Raw genomic sequence first — 23,299 nt, 5'->3', positions numbered from 1 at the left:
ATCAGACTCTCACAGTCATATATATCTTTTTAAAATTATATTTCTTATTAGACTGTGAACTTCTTGAGGTCTTGCATCTCAAGAGCCTAACAGAGCTTTAGGCTATGGTAGGTTTTCCATACATGTTCACTAAATGAGTACATAGACAAGCAATGTGATAAGGTAAATTGTATGAGAGATATACCATTTGCACTCTGTCTTCTCACCTGTCTATTTGTTCTGGGCCATGTGCAAAGAGGGAGAAGAAAACCTACTGGAGAACATGAGAAGAATTAGAGAAAGACCTGCTTTCATGTCTCAGAAAACTAGATAATTGCCCATCAGTGGTGACAGCAGAGTGAATCAAGGTGGCATAACCAAAGGGTTTTGCTTATTTGGATATTCCATTTGCCCTGGCAGCTTGAGGAGGGGGAGATAAAATTTCTATAATCTGCTTCTTCAATATGTTCTTCTAATTCATTCATTTTCTCAATCCCTGTTACTCTAATCTTAGTTTAGATCCTTCCAAGAACATGGCCTCCCAGCAACAGTGACAGGAAGGTGGCATCCAAACCTAATGAACACAAACACCACAGTTCTCATAGCACTTATCAGGAGCTACCAAGCCCACGGTATTCAAGAGACATTTGCTTACATGGGAATACAAGGTCTGTCCAGAAGGGATCCAGCCTTCTGGATATGAAAAATAGAGCCATTTATTGAAGAAGATACAAGGTACAAGAAACATTGTACGTAGGACAATGACACCTCACTCCTGTTCACAGTTCTCCCAATCGCCATCAGCTGCCCTGTCATATTTTCAAGAATCTGATATCTCTTCCTTTACAAAGGTGATTTTAGATTTGGGAAAAGCCAGAAGTCACAGGGCAACAAATCTGGGCTGTAGGGGGGCTGAGTCACCTGAGTGACTTGATGTTTCACCAAAAAACTGCATGAGACGTGATGCATGAGTGAGCATGTTGCCATGATGAAGCTTCCAATAACCAGTTGCTCATAGCTGTGGTATTCTGAATCATCAGAATAGTTTCCACAGAGGAATGTTCAAACTTAATGCAAAATTTGATGCAGATTTATTGCTCTACTTGCTCAGTCATTTTGAATGTGATAGCCACACAGTACACATGCTCACTCAATGGTGTCTACCACCCCCAATGACTAGTACAGTGAAGTCATCATTGTTCACACATGCACATTCCAGTCTACTCTTCTGAGCTGCCAGGTTACATTGATGTCACATAAACCATTCTTGTTATATTAACAATGGCTGGACTTTTCCCAGACGTACCTCATATATATTTGGCATTTAAATATCCCTGCAGAAGAACCATAGTGTATAGACATGACACATTAATCTGCATTCAAAATGAGGTGACAAGTAGGATTTTCTTCTTAATATGCAAAGGGAGAAATGATTTTAGGGAAGTACTTTTAGATTTTCCCAGTCTTATGGGATATATATTTTTGTTATGATTACCAAATGTTTTCATTTTTAATGGGAAATGCAAACAAATTTCCACAATTTTAAGAGAGAAAGTATTTACAGTGAAATTAAGTCTCCCTCTCACCCCTGGCCCATGACTATCATTTTCCACCTCAGTAGCAACCAACTTCTTGTGTCTTTTAGGGATGTTTGGTGAATGTATGTCTGTGTGAATACAGGCCTTAGATTCCCATATCCTTCTATCATTCCTGGCCTGTATGGCAGGAATGAAGCACAAAGTTTGGGGAAATGCACTTGGCCCTGACCTCTATTGCCCCAGAGCCTGCACTGCCCTCAGTCTGTTGATAAACATCTCTTGTACTAATCAGGAGGTAACCCATTTTGCTGCCTACTTCCAATTTAGCCCAGATGCAAAAAAAGTAGGGCAATGTCTTTATATTTTCTAAATCAAACACATCTTTTCAAATAAAAGAAGAATGTGTCACAGGAGAGTTTCAAAATTGAGGTCTGTTTTGAAATATTCAAGCAAAGTCAGGTAGGTGATAGAAAGCTTGAACACAGGAGGTAAAAAATAAAAAATCACAACAAAAAACATGCATACAAAGACAGATACACACACACACACAAAAGATAAGCAAGAATACTAACATGTTCAATCCTCATGACTGTGGAGTAGAAATGCTTACTTTTCATCTCTTTAAAATAATCTTGTCTATTTCCTCTTTGTAATAATTTGATTACATTAATTTTCCTTCCATTTGATTTTATTTACTCAGCTCTCTGTTGATCTCGCCAGCTTGAAGGGCCAGCCTGGCTTTGCACATTGTTCCACGTGACCATGCTGGACTGGCAATGGGTGTGCCTTTACCCCTTCCCTGAGGAGGATGTGATGGATTTGCTTCTGATCAAACAGTCAATGACTCTTTGTGGATTGCCCGCTTGGCAATGGCAAGACTGTTAGATCAAGGGAGGATATTCCTGCTTTAGTTGGGTTGACGTTATGTGAAAAGGTTGTAGCTATAAACTCTTTTTCTCTTTTTAATAGGGAAAGGAATAGCCAGACTCACAAACAAAGTTGGAAAAAAGTTATATGAATATGATATGGTTCAACAAGTGTGCTGCAAACCCCACCTCACTGTCTTAGAGCTGGGAACTCTGACTTGATATGACTGTAAAGAGAGAGAGAGACTGAGTCACAAATCTTTTTTGCTTGAGAAGTTTCCCAGAATCACTGATTAAAATTTGCCACTAGATTATTTTCTGAGATTGCTCTGTTTATTTGCATGAATGTGGGAATTGTTCCCTATTTAAAAGTTCTTGTTTGTATATACATTCAAGGTTTGGGCCCCAACTTGTAAAAACACTATGTAGGGAAAAGAAAGAAGAGTGCTGAACTAAAAGGCAATTTAAAAACAAAGGGAAAAGGTCTTGAGTTGGGTAGAGACAGCCAACTCTACTGCCCCATTGACTAGGTAGGAAGGAAGAGGCCATGGAGGCTAGAAAGAGCCTCGAGTAGGAAGCTAGTCTTCTAACCTGAAAAGTGGGAGTTTCTCTCTTAAGATGCCTTTCATCAAGTGCACCCTCCTCTCAACTGTTTATAATCTGGTAGGGACCTGACATAAATAATATACTGGATTTCTTTAACTGTCTCTCAAATCAGCAGGAAATCTTGAGTATTTTCAATATAATGTTAAAAATCAAGGTTATTTGTTTTCATGTGTTTGCTTGAAATCTTAGCTCTATAGTTGGCTGATATGAAGGCAAACACTGGTAATGCTGAGAAAACAAACATCATTGTCAGAGAAGTATCTTTTTTTTAAAAACAACCATTTTAACTTCTTCAGTAAGCTGTTAAAACAACAGCTGTAGCTCCATCCAGAGAGCACAGCTGTTTGGGGGATTCTGGTAAAGGAAGAAAATTAATCTTTATTACATGCATCCAAAGTGCTAGGCAGTATAACACTTACTGAGAGTAGGATCAGAATCTGCAACACATGAACACAATATCCACTTCAATAAGTAAGAATGGAATAAAGACATCACACATCCAAAGATAACTTGAGAAAAGTACAATAAGCACAACCTCCTATATGAGGTACTGTCAATTTATACTCGGGTTATTACAAAACGTTAATAAAGTATTCAGATTTATTTGGCTGAGTTAGTTAGCAGTGTCCATGAGGAAATTTGCAACAGCATTTTTTTCATTTGGAATGAGAGTCTGAAAAGCAGGAGGGTGTGCTGGGAGCAAAATCAACTGCTGTGGAAGTGGGACTGCGAAAAGATTAAGTTGGTTTCATGCAAGATATGTTGAAACAATTGTTTATATTTAAAGACATACCCACCCCATTACATACTTCAAATAGCCTTCTGCTGAAACACTTCAGATCTATCTACCTCAGTTTTTATTTTGATAGTATTTCCAAGAGGTAAATGAAGATAAGGAACAGTTGCACTAAGAAGCTGTCTCACAATTATTTGTGTTGGGCTGATCCTAATAAGCTTTGATTGTGTAACTTGATAGAGTGTATTATATAGAACTAATGGAAATAGTTCTCTACATTCTAGAGGGAGTAATAATATTCATACAGAGAGCATGACTTTACAAAGCATTTCACACACTTTCACTGTCTCTGTAGTCTTCTCATCTCTAAAATAGAAGTGATGATAATTATGACTTGCACAAGATGACCCAGTCAGAAGTGAAGGAGTCAGGCCTTACCCATTTTAAAAAATGTGATTACTTCAATGTGAAAATAACCAGAACATTGCTGAGATCACAGCACTTTCCAGACAATAAATATTTATAAGTGAATGAATGAATGAATGAATACAGCATTGTAGAAAGGAGTCCTAGAGATTGCTTCCTGCATTTTAAGGTTCATGAAATAGTATAACTTTCACTGTGATACACTTTGTCATCAATGGCAAAGTTACTACAGCATTACTAGGACTAGTGCTTCTACATACTCATATTTATGCTTTATCACTGTCAAGTTCATTAGGGAATAGGTTACTACAGTACCAAGAATAAGAGTGCCATCTAGTGACACTTCTAGTTATTGTCTCTCAAATTGCATTTGACAACTGGTTCTGTTATTAAAATGATTCACCTAAGAGATTAAGTAGAGTGCAATATGTGCAACCTGTGATCCTCACTATTTTGCTTTCCAAGAAATCTTTTCTCAAATTTTCAGTATGTGATAAACTTTCACAACCTCAATCATGTTTCCCAGATGACATATTTATGGGGCCGATTCACACCAACTTTTTTAGTAGTTTGTATGTTTATATTTCAAAGACTATGTTTCTTTAAGACCTATCAATTTTGAGGTGCAACGTTCATACAGTTACTTTTCAGGATAAAAAATAGTAAATATAAACATCAATTGTAAGACATCCTATCCTCAAAAACATTAAAATGTTTAAAAGAAACAAATTTACAATGAAGAAATTTTATTATTCAAGTATTTATTCATATATATTGCTGAATTTAAAAATTAATTTTTGTGCAATTACTTTATCAGGAAAGTTATTCATTAAATGTGCAATTAAATATAATTTCATTTTTGTAGATATCAATGGCTTTCATATATATGATATATAGTATACATTAATTAAAGTAAAAAATTTTTAAACAGGCTATAGGTATTAATAATCATTAATTAATTATAGGTTTAATGAGAAGCACTTTATATCACTCAAAAAGTTTAGAAGCTGGTTCTGGCTAAAACATTGTCTAGGTATGTAAATTTGAACAAGTCAAGTAACTTCTCTAACTTAGCATTCTCACCTGTAAAATGGAATAACAATGCCTACCTTATCCACATCCTAGAGTTTTGAGGAACAAATGTAATAGCGAATATTTTAAAGCTCTTCTATGATGGTAAGAAATTAGGGGTGTTACTTTCAATAATCATTTTCCTGGAAGGACAGGTGCTGGAGCTATACTGCCTGAACCCAAATTACGACCCCACCCTGGGAAGTTACTTCTCTACTCTTCAGTGCGTCATCTGTAGAACAAGTATAATAAAACTACCTACCTCAAAGGGCAGTAATGTAACATACTTAGTACATAGTAAATACACACATTTCCACTGCAATGACCAAGGGATCAATTGTAAACTCAGGAGACTGTCGTTATGTGGTTCTCAAAAGAGAAATATTAGCCCTTACTGGTGTGGCTCAATTGGTTGGGCATCATCTTGCACAAAGTGAAAGGTCACCAGTTTGATTCTTGGTCAGAGCACATGCTTGGGTTTGGGCAGGTCCCTGGTTGCGGCGGGGCACATTTGAGAGGCAAAAAATCTCTCCTTTTTCTCCTTCCCTTCCTCTGTCTCTAAAACAAACAAACAAATAAATACTTTTTTTAAAAAGAGAAATATTAAATAGACAGAGGGTTTTCATCATCATTATTAATATTTATAGGACACTAGAGAGGAACAAATCCCAGCCTAGGTTACTTACTGTACTGACTTCCACAACTCTCTGTAGATACTACAGATGAAACAAATGGGATATGGTGAAGTTGACATAAAGCATTCAAATGGTGAAGGGATTTAGACGTATGAATTGTCAGTTACAAAATAGTCAAGGGGATGCGAAGTACAGCACAGGAAATATAGTCAATATTTTAATAACTGTGTATGGTGCCAGGTGGGTACTAGACTTATGAGGGGAATCACTTTGTAAGTTATATAAATGTCTAACCACTACTGCTGTACACCTAAAACTAAATAATATTGAATGTCAACTGTAATTGAAAAAATTAAAATTATTTAAAAATGAAGCATTTAACAAACAAGTTTTTCTTGTTTTTAATCTGAAACCCATCACCTCACCCCAATTTTTCAAACCTGGCTTTAAATAGAGCAATAGGATAAGTGCAATTAAAATGATGCCAAAGAGATGGTAACAAGGCAGGGCTGAAGCAGAGGAGATTGGTAGGACAAGGAGAGGCATGTTATAGCCACCTCCTCTACTGTTGCTGGAGCCCAAGCCACCTACATATCTTGCTTGGACAGTGACAGCCTCCTGACAAGAAGCCTTCTTGCGTCTACACTTGCCCCTGCATTCCATACAGAGCAGCAAGACTGAGCTTTTAAAAACATAACTCATGTTCCTTCCCTGCCCAAAGCCCTATGATTTTGCACTTACACTACGCAGAAAATACCATCCTTATGTCCTTTGTGTTTTAATGCTCCTGGCACACATGCTTTAAAAGAACCCGCCTTTGCACAGATAGCCCCACCCTGTTCATCCTATGGGGCCCTTCTTGTCATTCAGATCTCAGTTTATCACACCTGAGGACCTGTGTCCCACAGTCCCTGGATAGGACTTACTGAGCCTGTTTCTCACGAAAGAATGGGAGCTGTAAGAGGACAGCACCTCCCCCTCACCCCAGTTGTCCCCAACACTTAAAATAGTTCCTGGCACATAACAGGTGGTGATTGATAAACATTGGTTTATTGATGAGTGAGATTACCCTAGTCTACTTCTTCCTTTCCTTAAACATAGTGATTTCTCACTGGTTTTGGCCATGGTGACTTTAAGCTTGGAAATAAGAAAGGGAACCAGTGTTTTGAGCTCTGCATCTAAGAGATTGCTTTTCTCCATTTTGTTTAGTTCTTTTTCTGGAGTTTTGTTGTTCTTTTATTTGGGCAATGTTTGTCTTCTCATTATGGCAGCCTCCCTATGTTTGTTTTTATGTATTATGTAGGGCTGCTACGTCTTCCAGGCTTGGTTGAGTGGCCTAATGTAGGGATTCCATAGGGTCCAGTGGCACAACCTCTCCTACTACCCAAGCCAGGTACTCAAGGTGTATTCCCTCCTGTTGTAGTGTAGTCTTGATTGCTATCAGCATGTCCAAGGTCACCAATCAACTGTGTTCAATCCGGGCTCACACAGCATAAGCTACAAAGTGATCTACAGATGGCTGCTTTTACTGGGCTTGGAGGTACCCAAGCAAGGCCAAGCTGTGGACTAAGGCCTGCTGCTGCTAGTGCCAGACCCAGAGCAACTTAGCAAGAGGTATCGGGCTCAGTGAAGTCACATGTTGTGTGTTTGAGAGTTTAGGAAAATCTGAAGCATGGACCAAGACAATCCATTTGTACTGAAAAGTCTCTGGAAACAGCTTGGGTGGGCTCAAGTTAGGTGTGCAGGGCCCTAGTATATCACCAGGGTGGGGCAAACAGTGTGCAACAGGTTAATCAAGTCTCCGATACAGCAACCACCTACCAGCTCCATGGCTCGGTGAGTGCAGGGCTCAGAAAAGGAACAATGGCCTCTGCCAGCATTTCTGAGAGAAAAGTTGCCACCCAGCTCTCACCCTGATTCTGGACCATTCCTTTCCTTCCTAATTGTCTCTGGTGCTGTCCCCAGGGAGTCAGAGGGAATGATTTCAAGTCAGTGTGTGTGTGGGCCCTTTAGCCCTTTAACAGGAAATGCCTGGGACTCCAGAAGTTTCTGTCTCTAACAGCCTCAATCCCAGCTGGTTCTTACAGCCATAAGTTATGGTGACTTCCTCCTGGCACTAGAATCCTGGGCTGGGGGGGCCTGATGTGGGGTTGTGACCCCTTGCTCCTGATATTCCTGATTTTTATCTGCCACATGTGGGTGTGGAACCAGCCCATTTCAAATCTCTGCCCCTCCTACAGGCTTGATGTGGGTTTCTTCTTGAATCCCAGTTACAGGACTTCCATTCAGCTTGATTTCTGAATGATGGTTGTTCTATAGTTTAGTTGTAATTTTCAAGTGGCTGTGCAAGGTGGCAAGTCATAATTACCTATATTGCCATCTCGACTGGAAGCTTGTGTTGTTTTACCTGTAGAGAATTATCTGAAATTGTTCCAATAAATTTCCAAAAATATTAAAATTTAAATGAGTACAAAATGATCTTAGGACGTGATGGAAAGATCTTAAAACTTTTAGGCTTTTGGGACTTTTTATTGAAACAGCACTCTAAACCCTGGGATTAGGAACCCTAGGGTTACAATTCTAACTCACACTAAGTGACTCTGATTAATCACTCAGAGCTCAGTTCCCTCAACCTTAAATACAAGGCTAATAGAATCTACCTCACAAGTTTATTGGGAAGAGTCAATTAAAATAATCTATGTGCAATGCTTTACAGTGCTTTTTTCAGTTTTGCCTTATCCTCATAGACTCTTAGACCAATAAAATGTTGTGTTTTCTCAGATACATTGTATATTTATAATTTAGTAGTTTAAACATCTAACTTACTGGAAGTGTGGGGGGAAAAAGAAGTCTCACTAGTTTTTACTGCATATTAATATTAATATATCCTTAAAAGTCCTGAAGAACATTGCCCCATATATTTGGAAAATCCAGTTTAATCATGAAATCTAAATTCTATACAGTTGAAAACATGAAAATAGGACAACTCCCACCTACCATTTAAATTTTTATTATATTCCATTTAAATCAGCATAATCTTTATTTCAAAATAGCGTATTTATTATATAAAAATGTAAAAATCCAGCAAAACCAGAAATACCGGATATATTTTCCTGGGCTTTCACATTTGTTGATTTTTTTATTTGCAAACTCTTTTTTAACACAATTTACAACCTCATACCATCTGCGCTGATTATATAAGTGCTAAGTGGCAGAAAGGTCTAGAATAAATACATGAAAAAAAGAGGCAAAGCTGTGAAACTAAGCTGCATGCAACAGGTCTATGAGGATGGGGGAAAGTGCTGGGGAAATAAAACAAAGTAATTGGAAGGTTTTAGCTAAAGTTCTTTCAGTCATCTTTATCTTTAGCTCCATGTTTAAGGATGCGTGTGAACTCAATGTAATTGAAATTTCCCTTTTTGTCAATAGGTGCTTCCCTGTACAGCTCATCCACTTCCTCATCTGTAAACCGATCTCCCATTGTTGTCAGCAGCTCTCTCAGGTAATCTTCCTGAATGGTGCCTGGAAGATATAGGAAGAAAAGAGTCATGAGTACTTCCTGGTACTTTAATGGTTAATTTCTACACTAGGTCAAACTTTTTTTTAAAAAGATTTTATTTATTTTTAGAGAGAGTAAGGGAGGAAGAGAGGGAGAGAATCATCAACTGGTTGCCTGACACATGCCCCCAACTGGAGACCTGGCCTGCAACCCAGGCATGTGCCCTGACCAGGAATCAAACCAGTGACATTCTGGTTTGCAGGCTGGCACTCAACCCACTGAGACACACCAACCAGGGCAACACTAGGTCAATCTTACAAAATATATCAGAACATCTGAATTTACATGAACAAAATATATTAGTGAACTAAGACAATAAGTATATCATTATGTTTTCCTGTTACTTTTAGGGTTCTTAAAAATATTAGATTAAATCATTTCAAAAGCTCAGTGAACAGATTATATGCTTATGAAATTTATTTGAATCAAGTGTCTTCCACAGGAGAAAAAAATCCTGTATTTCAGAAATGAAAAGGAAAAACAAAGGCAGCTATCCAGAAAAGTGACCAAGTGTGCACGAAGCATGGTGCAGCTTTGACAGGTAGAAACAGGGAAGCAGGGACAGGACGCAAGGAGTATCTGAGGAGATGATGCAGGGAGCTGAGTTAACATAGGGTTAATGCATAAGACTAAAATGAGAGAAGTAAGAAAAGTGAATAGTTAGGCATTACACATTTTAAAATGAGAAAGAAAAAAACCCTAATATTTTAATTGCTCAAGTTCGTAAACTACAGTCATGTGCTGCTTTAATGAAGGGGATACTTTCTGAGAAATGCACTGTTAGGAGATTTTGTTGTGCGAACACCAAAGTGTACTTACACAAACCTAGATGGTATAGACTACTACACACCAAGCTATAGGTATAGCCTATTGCTACAGGCTACAAGCCTGTACAAAACGACATGAGATTAAACCAAGCACAAGAGAAAATGATGCAATGAGGGGATGCAGTAAACACAAGACGTGTGAGGGCACTGCTGGTGTGACACACAGCAGTTTTACAGCAAACTTTTATAAGTAAAAAGAGTACACTCGAGAATAACAGCAGAAAGTATAGTATAGTAAATAAACAAACTAGTAACATAGTCATTCATTATCATTATTCTGTAATGTACATAATTGTGTGCGCTATACTTGTATATGACTGGCAGTGCAGTAGGTCTGTTTACACCTGCATCACCACACATGCGTAATGCATGCGCTATGATGTTATGATGGCTGTAACATCACTAGGGTGACAGGAATTTTTCAGATCCATTATAATCCTATGGGAATATCAGTGTATATGCTATCTGTTCTTGACCAAAACAGAGTTATGTGGTGCATTACCATACACTTTCCTGTGCAATTTATAGTGTCTTGGAGAAATAGCTTTCATTGTTTAAGAAATACTAATTAACAGACAATCCTATCTTTGCCTTTCAGGAAGCTCAGATCCAAATTCAAGGATTAACACCACAAATTGTATAGCTTTATGACCTATATACCTGTGTCCTAGCCATTCGCAGATATACCGTCCCATTGTAAATGGCAGCTTTCTTTTATTCATTAAAAATAAAAAAGTGTATTTTACTCATTTTTTCATTTCCTAAAAGGTGTTTCATATAGTCTGGAATGAGGACATAAACAAAAGAGCACCAACCAGTTGCTTCTTCATCAAAGCAAGCAAAAGCATTCCTGATGACATCTTCTGGATCTGTGCCATTTAACTTCTCGCCGAACATTGTGAGGAACATGGTGAAATTTATGGGCCCTGGAGCCTCATTCATCATGGCATCGAGGTATGCATCTGTTGGATTCTTCCCTATAAAGAATTCACATTTTAGTATATAAGGAGGACAAAGAACTAATTCTAACGAATAATTGTTTTGTTAATGTTATGCTTTCCAACATGTTTTTAAAAAGTACACCATCTTCACATGAAATTAATTTTTCAATTAACTGCATTAAAAACATTTTTAAAAGACAATTTTTGACATCATAAAACGTTTCTGATACACCATTATGAAAATGCATGTATAAAAATGGGTTTAGGTTGAATGTTGTTGATTTATCAATACTCTCTGTAACTTTTCCTTCTCTATTGTAAATAAAAGAGAACACCTGAAACTATGGTCTGGGCAATGCCATATTATTATATCTTGAATGTTGATAACTATTAAAGGTCCATCAGAACATTTCAATACCAGTTATTTAAAAGTCTAAATATTCCTATTTCCACTTGTAGTACAATTACCAAGAATTGGTATGCTTCAAAAATTCTATTTATAAGTTGGTTGGCTAAAACTATTAGGTTGGTTTGGAACTGGAAGATCATTTTGAACAATGTTACATACTATTTGGTTGCTAGACAGATCGCCAAATGCTGCCAATGCATGTCACTAAACTGCAGTCTTGTTTAGGATTGTTCATAACAGTAATCTTAACCTCGGTTCCAACTGGGAGCAGTTCTCACTCTTCTAGTGCAGTGGTGAGGAAACTTCTCTGAATCTTCCCTTCAAGTTGGGAGAAATCCCCCTGGGATGGCTAGATATAGTAGGAGTAAAAGTGGACTTCTCTCTGTCTTAGGTATCTGTGAGGCAGACCCCCATGATATAGGAAAAGCAACAATGAATGAGGTGTCTGGAATATGAATTTGAATCCCAGTTCTGCCACTGGCTGTGTGACCTGAGAGAAGGTGGCAGGTGTCTGGGGTTTACTTTTTTAATCTGTAAAACGAACTGATTAAATTTTGTATTTGAAAGGTCCCTTCCAACATTAAGTTTGTATGATTCTTCACGAAAAAAATGTATCTATAAAGTTAGATATTCATATCTAAGAAAGTACCTCAATATTATACCCAACTAAATGCTAATGACAGTCAAATCTAGAATTATGGCTTTATACACAAAGATTTAATCCTGGGAATTTGGGTGAAATTTAAATGCCAAGTTGGCATCTGTCTTACTGCCTTACAATCCTCACTCATACCTACTCAACATATTCAACACAAAAATTAGCCCAATATTAACCTCAAGACTCTCTGAATAAATAAAAGTAGCTAAAAAGATCTACTTTTATTCCTTTAGGTTTAACCCAATGGTGTCAAAAGAACATAGGTACAAAAAAGACTCAGGAACTCAAAAATGAAGTGGTTTAGGCAAACCATCTATAGACCCATTCAAGGCATCCAATATAATTTGCTGATTTAAAAGGTAAATACATGTCTTAAAAGGCATGAGATCCCCCAAAATAGAAGGCCCTAAAGTCAGCCTCTGACTCTACCTTTACTGATAAATTAATTGAGAATCTTCTATGATCATGGTCCAGGCTTGAATGCCCAATCTTTGTAGTATAACTAAGTCCCTCAATTTTCCTCAGGGAGCTTCTTCAGTAGTGACCTGCAAGTACACTTAGCTGCTATGCTGAGTGGAAAAACACTGGATCCAACCTACCCGCAAGTCAACAAACTAGATCAGTATCTTGATTCTACTCCCATTCTAAATAAAGGAAACATCACAAAATGTTAACAATTGGTGAATCAAGGTAAAGGATGTTCAATTTTGTAGGTTTAAAAAACTTCAAAGTAGTATGTTAGGAGAAAAAATAAAAATAAGAGGAACAAATTGTGTTGCGGTTACTAAAGGAAAAAAATATCAACCTCTTTCTCTTTGCCCTCTAGCTAAAAGTCAAGCACAAAAACACCCCAGAGTGTAGAGCCTAATTAGAGGTCATCCCTGACCCACATCCTCTTCAATGCCCAGTCACTTGTCTATGAAGAATTAGGCTTGCCATTCCTTCCTCCACAGCCATAAGTTAGTGCTGACTTGGTGCAGAACACAGAGGATCTTCCATGTTTTCCTTCTTCTTAAGATCAAACAAATCATACAAGGAGTAATAAAATAACACTTATAATAACCAAAATTACAAAGGGCAGTTTATGTTTGCTTTAAATCTTTTTTTTTTTTTTTACATTTCCTTTTCTTTAGTTATTAAAAAAAAAATAAGTAAAATCGTCAAGGTCCCCTTTCCTGTGTCCCCTTTTTCAATGAAACTGTCCTTCCTCCCAAGACAATCATCATTCATTATTATCACTTTCTATCTATAACCTATTCTCAACCTTTATTACTATGCTATATTATTAGTTTCACATTTTATTTTAAATTCTGATACTTTGCCACTTAGCCATCGCTCACTTTTCACCTAGTAGACCTATCATATTTAGCTGAGAGGACTGAGCACCCAGCAGCTCCCCATGCCTCCAGGCTTATGCTCTTATGATTGGCCCAGCCCCAACATGTACCTCCCACATAGACATCTCTCAATAGGCTTTTGAAAAAGGGCAGAAATATTTAAACATCACACAGAAAATATTTCATAAAATACTAAATTATTATTTTTGTGAAACAGGCATATTAAGAATATATAAAGTCTACCTAGAGAAGCAAGCATATCATGCAAATCTTCCTTGTCAATGAAACCATCTCTGTTCTGATCAATCATGTTGAAGGCCTCTTTAAACTCTTGAATCTGTGACTGGTCAAACATGGCGAACACATTGGATGTTGCGCGCTGGGGGCGCTTCTTGGTGGTCTTGGTCTTTGCCTTTTTGCTTGACATGGTGGCTGTTTAATTCTAGAGTTGAACAGAAAAAAAATAATAAAGAAAAAAATGCATAAAACATAAAGCAAAAAAAGAACTCAAAGTACCTAAAATTAGTGAGTAAAAATAATGTAGATTACTTCATTTAAGTAGGAATAAATATATACTTAAACTTTATTTCCACTGTGACAATTAAATGGCTAGGGAAAAAGCAGTTTTGAAAAAAAGTAAGAAACAATAAAAATTACTGATGTAGCTTCCCTTAAAATCTTTAAATCCATATTTACTAAGTGGGAATTAATTTTTAAATATGTAACAATACTTAGCATTTACTGAGTGCTTCCTATGTGCCAAGTACTGTTATGAAGGCATGGGGCTCTCATAAAGAGAAAGGTTCCAAAGCTGGACTCTCTCTTTCATAAGGACGGCCCATTTAATCTTCACAACAATCCTATGCAGTAGGTACTCTTATCTCCATTTTATTACGAATGTTACATAAACTCTCTGAGCCTGTTTTTCCAAAACATGGTTTGAAAACCAGTGAAGCTGACTCCACCCTGTTTTACAGCAAAAGATGGTATCTACTTCAATGCAAGTAAAAATTAAACAACATAGGTGAAGAGACTAGTAGTCACTGTACAGTACACTTTAAAAGGCTCACATCTTTTTAAAAAATCATAAAACCCTATTCTTTTTTGAAACCTTTCTAATTTTTATTCATAAAATTAATCAAAACAGTAACAGCAGATTTACAGAGCCTCATATTAAAAACAAAACAGGAAGGAAATGAAATATTCTAGAGACATCTTGAAAAGTTTCAAAGGAATACACAACAGGCTAAAAATCTACAGCTAAACCGTAGTTGCACAGCAGGTAATTATTTTTTCCAGCATTACGTTATTAAGTTCTTGCCTTTCTCTCTTCCAACTTGTCAAGCTTTGGCTTTATGCTCAATAAGTTTTTTCCAATCTTTGTCCAGTTTCAGTCTGGTGAGAACCACCTTGCTCAGGCAAGCGCCCACGTGCAATTGTGCTGTCAGCTTTCTCACGCGGCGCCCGCTCAATATAGATAATGTATTTATTTCTGTACAACTTGGCCCATTTGCTGACCTTTGTAATGTCCTCGAACCACCTGGACCTCAATATCCTTGTGGGTGGGCACGGAGCGGACGTTATACTTCCGCCACAGCTCCTTGGAGTACAGAGACAACAAAATCATCCAGTGCACGTGCGAGGGGGCACTGAAGTGGCGTTTGCAGTTTTTGCTGCGGTCCGAGTTCATGTATGGTTTGAACTTCATGGCGTCCACCTACCCAACGCCAGAAGTCCAAAACCTATTCTATAATCTTGCCACCTTTTCATTACCCATTTCCCTTGACAAACCTTTCAGATTATCAGTCTTAATACTCAACCTTTTCCATGTTCTCACCTTCCCAATCAGTCCTCAATCCTCTGTAATATGGCTTTGGTGGTAGCCTTCAATACTCTATTGAACGTCACCAATAAATGTCAAATAGAATGCACACTTTTCATTCCATTTTTATTTGTAGTTTTCAATAATACAACACAAAAATACTATCAGCCTTGGAATTACGAAGTCCTGAGTTTGAATCTTAGCTCCATCATTGCTAAGCTACATGTAACCTCAGAAAACCTGAGGACACAGGGTAATTTTTTGACCCAATGCCTTATTCAATCTTTATAACTTCCTATGAGATAGGTACTCCTTAGGTTTAAAAAAAGAAAATCAATGGCCCTTGAGCAGTAAAGAATTTAATTTTTCCCAAAGAGAGGTCTGGCCTTTGTCCTTGGCTCCTGGGAAGAAAGGTCTAAGCCCTTGGAATATCACGCCCGATGTCTAGGGTCTTGGGTCACATCAAATTTCAAACAATGTGATTTACTGTGGAGGCTTTGGGTCACATGTTATCAGCTTACTACTAGAGGGGCTGCAGACTGAGGTGAGCTATGCAGCAGTCAATAGTATCTATGTGACAGGGCTCCAATAAAAACTGGATATCAAGGATCAAATGAACTTCCCTGGTTGGCAATAGTCCATGCACACTGTCTCACCTCACTGTCAGGAGTAGTCAACACTGCCCACGAGAGAGGATAACTGGAAGGTCTGCATTTAGAAGACTGCTGGACTAGGCACCATGAATTGCTTCCCCTTGCTGATTTTAATCTGAATGCTTTTCCTGTACCAAACCACAACCACGGGATAACAGCATTCAGTGAGTTCTATGAATCCTAGTAAATTATTGAACCTGAGGGTCATCCTGGAAACCCAAACTTGCCACTGGTGTCAGAACTGAGGGTGGTTTGGGGAATTGTTTTCCAACTCTGTAGCTGTATCGATTGAAAGCAGATGCCTAGTTCGCATAGTGGGCAAGCAAGGGAATTTTGGACCTGGGTCTCTAGAACTTCTACTCTTGGATTTTTAATCTACATTGTTTCCTTCTCTTTCTTCAATTTAAAAAATACCCCACTGGATATTCTGAAGCTTGGCTTAGTGGTACAGTTTTGAACAGAGCAGATAATAGGTTCAATGTAATAACATGATCATTTCTTTTAAATAGGTTTACTTTTTTCCTCTGTACTTCATTTAAAAACAGTGCACATGTATGTAAGTATATGGTACCTATAAAAACTATACATAGACACAAAAAGTGAAAAAAATGAGGCAAAATTGTAGCAAAATAATCAATCTGAAGAAAATTCTACCCCCCGCCCCCTCGCACCCCAAGAATCTACCAGCCTTGGTCTCCTCACCTATTGAGAGATAAGTACCTTGCCTTTCTCCACTTTTTCACTTCCCACTCACTTTCAACCCACCACAATCTGTCTGTCTTTCTCTACGGCAACTACTTTCAAATTGCCAAATCCAGTCTAAATCTATTGGACCTCTCTGCTGTATTTGACACAATTTTATCCCTCTTTTCTTCAGAGCCCCAACAGCTCTTGATTTTAGTGAACAGTCATAGTAGAAATGAACTGTCCCAAATGGAATGAGAATGCAAAGTTCCCAACCTTGAAGACCTTACACTCTAATGAGGAAGACTCCTAAACGTTATATTGGAAAGAATGATCAATGTCAAATGTTGTATTTGGCCTAGTGACACCCACACACTCACTCTTCTCAGTTCTATTTCTATGACTGGTCCTTCTCCATTTTCTTGTTAGCTTTTTATCTCTTCCACTCACTTAAATATTCCTGTTTCCCAGTATTCTAGGAGTCTTGACTTTGCTTAGATGATCTTGATGCTCACTTTTCTGACAGCACCTATGTCTCCCAAGTCTTTTATCTCCAGGCCTGACCTCTTCCTTGAGTTGGAGACTCAGATACCCAACTGCTTGTGAAAGGCATCCAACCGAATATCCCACAGACACTCATAATCAACGTGTTGAAGACTGAATTATCATCCCCCTCCTAAACTTTGTTAGCCTTGTTTTCTCAGTCAATGCCACCATTATTTATTCACTCGCCAAACCAGAAACCCAAGAGTCATTCTGACTCATCTCTCTCCCTGATGAGTCTAGCTCTGCCTCTAAAATATTTCTCAGGTTTACTCATCATCTTCATTCCTCAGCTGGGCCCTCATCATCTCTTTATATTTCTATGTCCAACTACCAATATCCTTGCTTCTTTGTCCCCTGTAAACTACCCTTTATATTCCAGCCAGTTGTCTAAAACATGAATATGACATTACCATTACCCTTTTAAAAATCTTCTTTGGTGTCTACTGCCTCAAGAACACACAGTGCACAAGATGCTCCTTCGCCTCCTCTAGAATGACCTTTCCAGCCTCATCTCTAGCCCTTCTCTGCTTTGTACTTTTCCTTCAGCAACACCAAATTGCTTGTATGTGCCCAAGGCACCATGCAGTTTTTAGCCTTGTGTACTTTACTTCTGTTCTTGTTATTTTTCTAGTCCAAAATGCTTTAGGACCAGAAAAAAATTAAAGGTCTACTCAACTTATGGCTACTACCATTTGAGTGACTCATGTGCTAAGCACATTATATGCATTCAATTTAACATGCCTGCTTTACAAATGAAGAAAGTGAAGATCAAAGATATTAAATAACTTGCCCAAGGTCACCTAGTGGCAGAGCTAGGAGTAAAACCCCCTTTATTCAAGGTTATTTCTATCTATATATTTTCTTTGTAATAAGTGTTCTTCTAATTTTGATTTTACCACAATATTTTTAAAATTTTCAATACTATCAATATGTTTCTTTAATATTAAAATATGGCAATGCCTTTATTTCAGAATTATAAGCACAAAATTTTTGAAAAGTTCAAAGGGGCCATTGTCAGGTTTGCACTGGTTAGGGAATTTTCTATTTTTGGTTAGAAACTTTTAATTCTTCCTATTCAATTTCTCTCCAAGTTCTGTGGGTTCCTTTTTTAACTGCAAGAGTCACCCCTTCTTCAACATTCCCATCACCACTATCCTATTCTTCTGGCTGATTCCTATGCTGATTTGCTAGTTCTTTCTTCCTAATTGGAGTTTCTTTTAAAGCTGTCCTTGAATGACTGTGCTTTTTAAGTACTCAACAATGAGGTCATTAAGGAGGGAGGAGGAGCTGGTTCTGTGAGCAAAGGAATGATAAAGAATTCAAGTTTTAGCCAAGTTACAGTAGAATGGCAGAAGAGATGCCTGAGACTGGATGCTTAAGAGGTCTCCTCCAGCAAGGTCAACTTCTGAGGGGAGGCATGAGGTGAGATTAAGAGTAGATGAACACAAAAAAGCAGAGAGCAGCAGTTCTTGGGTTGAAATCTAAGATCACTTCTAATTCAACTGTTATCTTCACCAAAGTCTTAACAGAATCTTTAGAAATTGCTCACAGATTCCCAAGGTCATTACTATAGTCAAGACTAATATGGTGCTAATTGGGAGGATTAAATGATTGGATACATGAGCAACAGCCTGAAAATAGCAATCATAAAGAGAATTTAGTATTTAAGTTAAAATACCCCACAAAAATTATCCTCATATACTTACTGACATGATTTTTAGGCTGCATATTTAGGCAAATATGTAATTCGTTCCACAGATATCTTTTTTATTTTTTTTTAGAGCCTTAACTTTTACAACTTTTCTCTTAATACCAACAAATTTTCTCTTAATACCAGTTAAACTTCTGCAGTACATGGTTACATTTTAATATTTATCACATACATTCTAGTGTTGTCATTTCTTCATTATGGATTTTATTACTGTCCCAGTTGACTGTAAACTTTCTGTCCTTTGAACTCCTTTATCATTGTTTTATTACAATGAAATTTATATATGGTGAAATGTACAGATCTTTAAATGGTTCTGTAAATGTGTACAGTTATGTAACCACCACTCCAATCAAGTTATAAATGTTAACATCACTCCAGAAAGTTCCCTCCAAGTCAACCATCCTCTCCTGTAGGCACCTATTGCTGAGATTTCTACCACCAGAGATTAATTTTGTCTTTGAACTTCTTATAAATAAAATTATACAGTATATATTCTGTATGCCTGAATTCTTTCACTCAATGTAATGTTTGAGATTCATCTATTCTTTTTTTTTACTGCCAAGTAGCATTCCACTGCCATGCCCTTTACATACACATTTTTATGGCACTTAGCCTTTCTATCTTGGACTGCAGGGTTTAGTACAGTGCCTTGCACAAGGCAGGAGCTTAATAAATACTAGTTATGCTTCCTTACTATCACAAACAGAATCACATACACAGGTGCTCATTTTAAGTTTGGAGCTGAATCTGGCTCCCCAAACAAGGCTTTTCTGTACAGTCTACCCATGGTTTAGCATTAACTCCTCTGAACTCTTCCTAAAGAGATCCTTAACAAAATTACCTGCTACCCCTTGTTCCACACCTAGAAGAAACAGGCAATAATTGAGTAATAAGTATGTGCTCGGCACTGATCTTAGCATTTCTCATATACTAACATATTTAATCTATACAACAATTTATGATATAGGTAGTTATTATCCCTTTTAGATGAGAATATCAGGGGAAAAAAAGAATGAACAATTTGCCTGCAGCTAGAAAAAGGCAGAGCTTAAATCTTCAATCTGTACTCAGGAAGTTGAGCTCCAGATTTGTACCACTAGTCCATAATATCCGGCACATAGGCAACTTAAATTCTCTACTATTAAAATATACATAGATATCAATGCCACCACTCCGCTAAAGTGTGAAATGAGGAAGGAAAACCTCCAAGTTGCAGGCAATGAAAACCATTCCTAGATCTTTGGTGTCTCTGAATCTTGGGAGACAGGGATAACCAGCCCCATTCAGGGGGTCCAAGTCCTCTTGCTTTTCCTAAACCCGGCAACCATGACCTGGGGACTGTCTTGGAGATCTTCTTGTCTGAATCTGGTCTACTTAAGTATAAATTAATGGTGACTCAGCCATCATAGAGATTGTTTCATTCAATGCAACCTGAACAAACAAGAAGGTGTGTACTTTATTAGGAGGTCCAGGAGGGTTTACCTAATGCTTACAGAGAAAATTGGTGTCACCATGTGAATTCTTCAAGTGACTTTAGGTAAATTATCTCACCTTTCTTGGTTTGTTTCCTCAATTATAAAATGAAAGATAATCTATAAGGTTCTTTTGAATTCCAAAATGCTGTTACATTTTTCTTACCAAAGGACCAGTACAATTTCATTTTATAGGCTGACAAACTATAATCTCCTCTAAACATACCTTCTTCATATTACTTCCTTGGTGAAGAATCCAAAATGACTCCCTAATGTGTCTTACATAATCTTTCACTTCAAGTTTTCAAGGCTTCCATAAAAAGGCCCACTTATCTAACCACCTACCCTTATCTCTAACTATTATTCATTATAGTTCTGTTCCATTCAGGCTGGTCTCCCAACCGTCTCCTTTCCACCTCGACAGACTCTCACCTTGTGCGCTTTTGGTGTTTTTACCTCCTACCGCAGAACTAGCCAGAAATACTCAACTCGCCCTTCTAGGGCTGACTCCAAGGCTTTCAGCGACGTAGGGATTCATTTTTCAGGGGAACTTCCCTGATTTTTATTTGTCCTTTTTCAACACGAAATCTTTACAAGATACAAGATATATGGAGACTTGTAACTCCAATGGAAATCATTACATTTTAGCCTATACTAACCACGCACTCGGTGCGTTTCTCTACTGCACCAACAGACTCCTAGTACCTCCCAAAGCATCAAGTCCTTTGTGCGGCACAGGGCACGGACTCAAAATTTTAACCGACCGACTGGGCTCGCGAGGGCGAGGGCAGGGAGCTGGGCCACCGGGCAGTGGGAGGCACAAGGTGTGTGAAGTCACCCTGGCTGACGCAGAGCCGAGGTTCGGCCACCTTTTCCAGCCGGGCCTATTTCCAGGCCGGCTTCATCCGCCCTGGAGCTTCCGTCCAGGTCCAGGCCCAGACCCAGACCCAGACCCAGGCCAGGCGGTCGCGCGGGTCTCCTCGCCCACCCTGACAGCTCTCGCAGTCCTTAGCCCTCTCCTCCTCTGCCGGGTCCGGCCGCCGTGTGGCGGGAGGAGAGTGGGGGACGGGTGCAGCCCCCAAAGGGCGTCGCGCGCAGGGGTGAGTGCCACTCACCGCCGACAGACACCAGAACCCGGGCTGCCCTGACGAGACGACGAGCGAGGGCGACGAGCACTGGGTTGTGGTGCGACAGAGGCGGCGCCCGGCACTTCCTGCCTCGGGAGGCGGACCGGAAAACGTAGCGGAAGGCGCGGCGGGATCCAACTCGGGACGGGGTGGGGACGTGCAGCAGTAGTTCTCGCTCAGGCTGGTGCAAAGCCCGCCGTGTTCCCGGGGGAAGGGGCTCGGGCCGAAGACTCTGGCCACGGTTTCAGTTCGCTTCCTGAGCCTGACCGGCCTGTGCGGCGCGGTGCTGCTGCAGCCCCGCGCTCCGCCCTCGCCCCCCGCCGGCCGCAGCGGATTGCCGTGGCCCTTCCGCATTCCTGGGCGGCCGAGCGCCGGGAAGGGCCAGGAATTTGACCCGGGTGGGGCAGGATGCGGTTCCTTAAGATTTGGGGGTTCCTGGGCACCGGAAACCGCCCACCCGGGCTGCCAGAGTAAACAAATAATACTGCGGACCTAGTTAAATTTGAACTTCAGATAAAAGTTACTTTTTAGTTGCAGTACGTCCTTACGAAATATTGCGGAAGGTAAGAGGGCGACGGCCGCGCCAACTTCTGCCCGTTCGAAAACCCTTTTAAACTGCATTCCAGCCCAAGTTATATAATTTCCTCCTCCTTTATTACCCTCACATTATAAGGTTTACGGTATCAGGCCAAGGGCAGTCTGTTTCATTCCCTTTCCAACCACAAAGTTTTATTCAAACTACCTGCTTTCCTTTCGGTCGTAAAAGAGGTGACAGAATTGCAGACACACATACAATTGCTCACACACTACGAATGCTCTTGGTCAAAACAAAGGGAACCACGAAACTACCTTACTCAAGTTTTGTTCTGGTTATTGTTTGCGACTATAATCGTCAGTGTCCTGGCCCTGGAATAATATAAATAGCATTATTTCTGACTGGGGGGTAGTCAACTTAATAGAGAATCTTTATTGGGCACTTATGATTACCTGAACGTGTACTGGATGTTGGGAAGATGTATAGTTCAATCATTTATGTTCTAGAAATGTTTGATCAGAAATTCCTAGATAGTAGAAACTATGTGTTCAGCGCTCTATACAGTAGTTCGTAAACAGTAGCATGCATAAGAAAAACCTGGAGAACTTGGTAAGACTCTTGGGTCCCAACCCTAGATAACCAGATTCAGCAGGAGGGTGAGGTTTGTATTTCTAAAATCATTCAGGTGATGCTGTTGCTGTGGCCCTCCTCCCTATGCAAGGTCCAGTTCATAATGCATTTTTTTTTTCAGTAGAATTTGAAAAGCAACTGCAGAAGTGTCACACTTGGTTCTCAAGTATTTACTCTTTCCCTTAGCTGCAGCGTGCACTTGGTCTATAACATTTTTTTTCTCCACCCAAAATTTTGGCTTCTTAGTTAGGTCTTTGTCTTAGAGCTCTTCTAAGTATGGTTTATTACCATTCCATAAACCCTCACCCTGGCCACTCTGGTTCATGTACACAATGTAATACTATGCAGCAGAAAGAATTCCCACACTTTGAGACAGCATGATGGAACTGGAGATTATTATGCAAAGTGAACTAAGCCAGTAGGTGAAAGACAAATATCATATGCTATCACTTATAAGAGGAATTTAATGAACAAAATAAACTGAGCAACAGAACCAGACAACAGACTGACAGCTGCCAGAGGAAGGCAAGT

The 23,299-nt window shown here is 39.0% G+C and overlaps 1 protein-coding gene across 1 annotated transcript; it reads right to left on the bottom strand.

Moving 5' to 3' along the window:
• Nucleotides 1-8,851: 8,851 nt before the first annotated feature.
• Nucleotides 8,852-21,808, bottom strand: LOC150002832 (myosin regulatory light chain 12B). Its single transcript, XM_090285771.1, has 4 exons — nt 21,592-21,808; nt 13,832-14,030; nt 11,059-11,220; nt 8,852-9,379 (listed from the first exon to the last, which is right to left on the bottom strand). Exons 2-4 carry the CDS (start codon nt 14,013-14,015, stop codon nt 9,207-9,209), a joined length of 519 nt encoding a protein of 172 aa, XP_090141897.1. The 5' UTR covers nt 14,016-14,030; nt 21,592-21,808; the 3' UTR covers nt 8,852-9,206.
• Between the last annotated feature and the right edge of the window lie 1,491 nt (nt 21,809-23,299).

Source organism: Furipterus horrens, unplaced genomic scaffold (genome assembly GCF_987537825.1).
Source record: "Furipterus horrens unplaced genomic scaffold, mFurHor1.1.pri manual_scaffold_8, whole genome shotgun sequence".
NCBI classification, from domain to species: Eukaryota; Metazoa; Chordata; class Mammalia; order Chiroptera; family Furipteridae; genus Furipterus; species Furipterus horrens.
The sequence above is the reverse complement of the archived record's forward strand: the minus strand, read 5'-3'. Positions and strand labels throughout refer to the sequence as shown.

What these genes read in the sequence shown, in the direction of transcription:
- LOC150002832 (XM_090285771.1), bottom strand. Translation starts at nt 14,015, where the DNA reads ATGTCAAGCAAAAAGGCAAAGACCAAGACCACCAAGAAGCGCCCCCAG. An exon ending in TGATATGCTTGCTTCTCTAG is followed by an intron (nt 11,221 to 13,831) that starts GTAGACTTTATA and finishes AATTCTTTATAG; the next exon opens with GGAAGAATCCAACAGATGCA. An exon ending in CTTTGATGAAGAAGCAACTG is followed by an intron (nt 9,380 to 11,058) that starts GTTGGTGCTCTT and finishes TATATCTTCCAG; the next exon opens with GCACCATTCAGGAAGATTAC.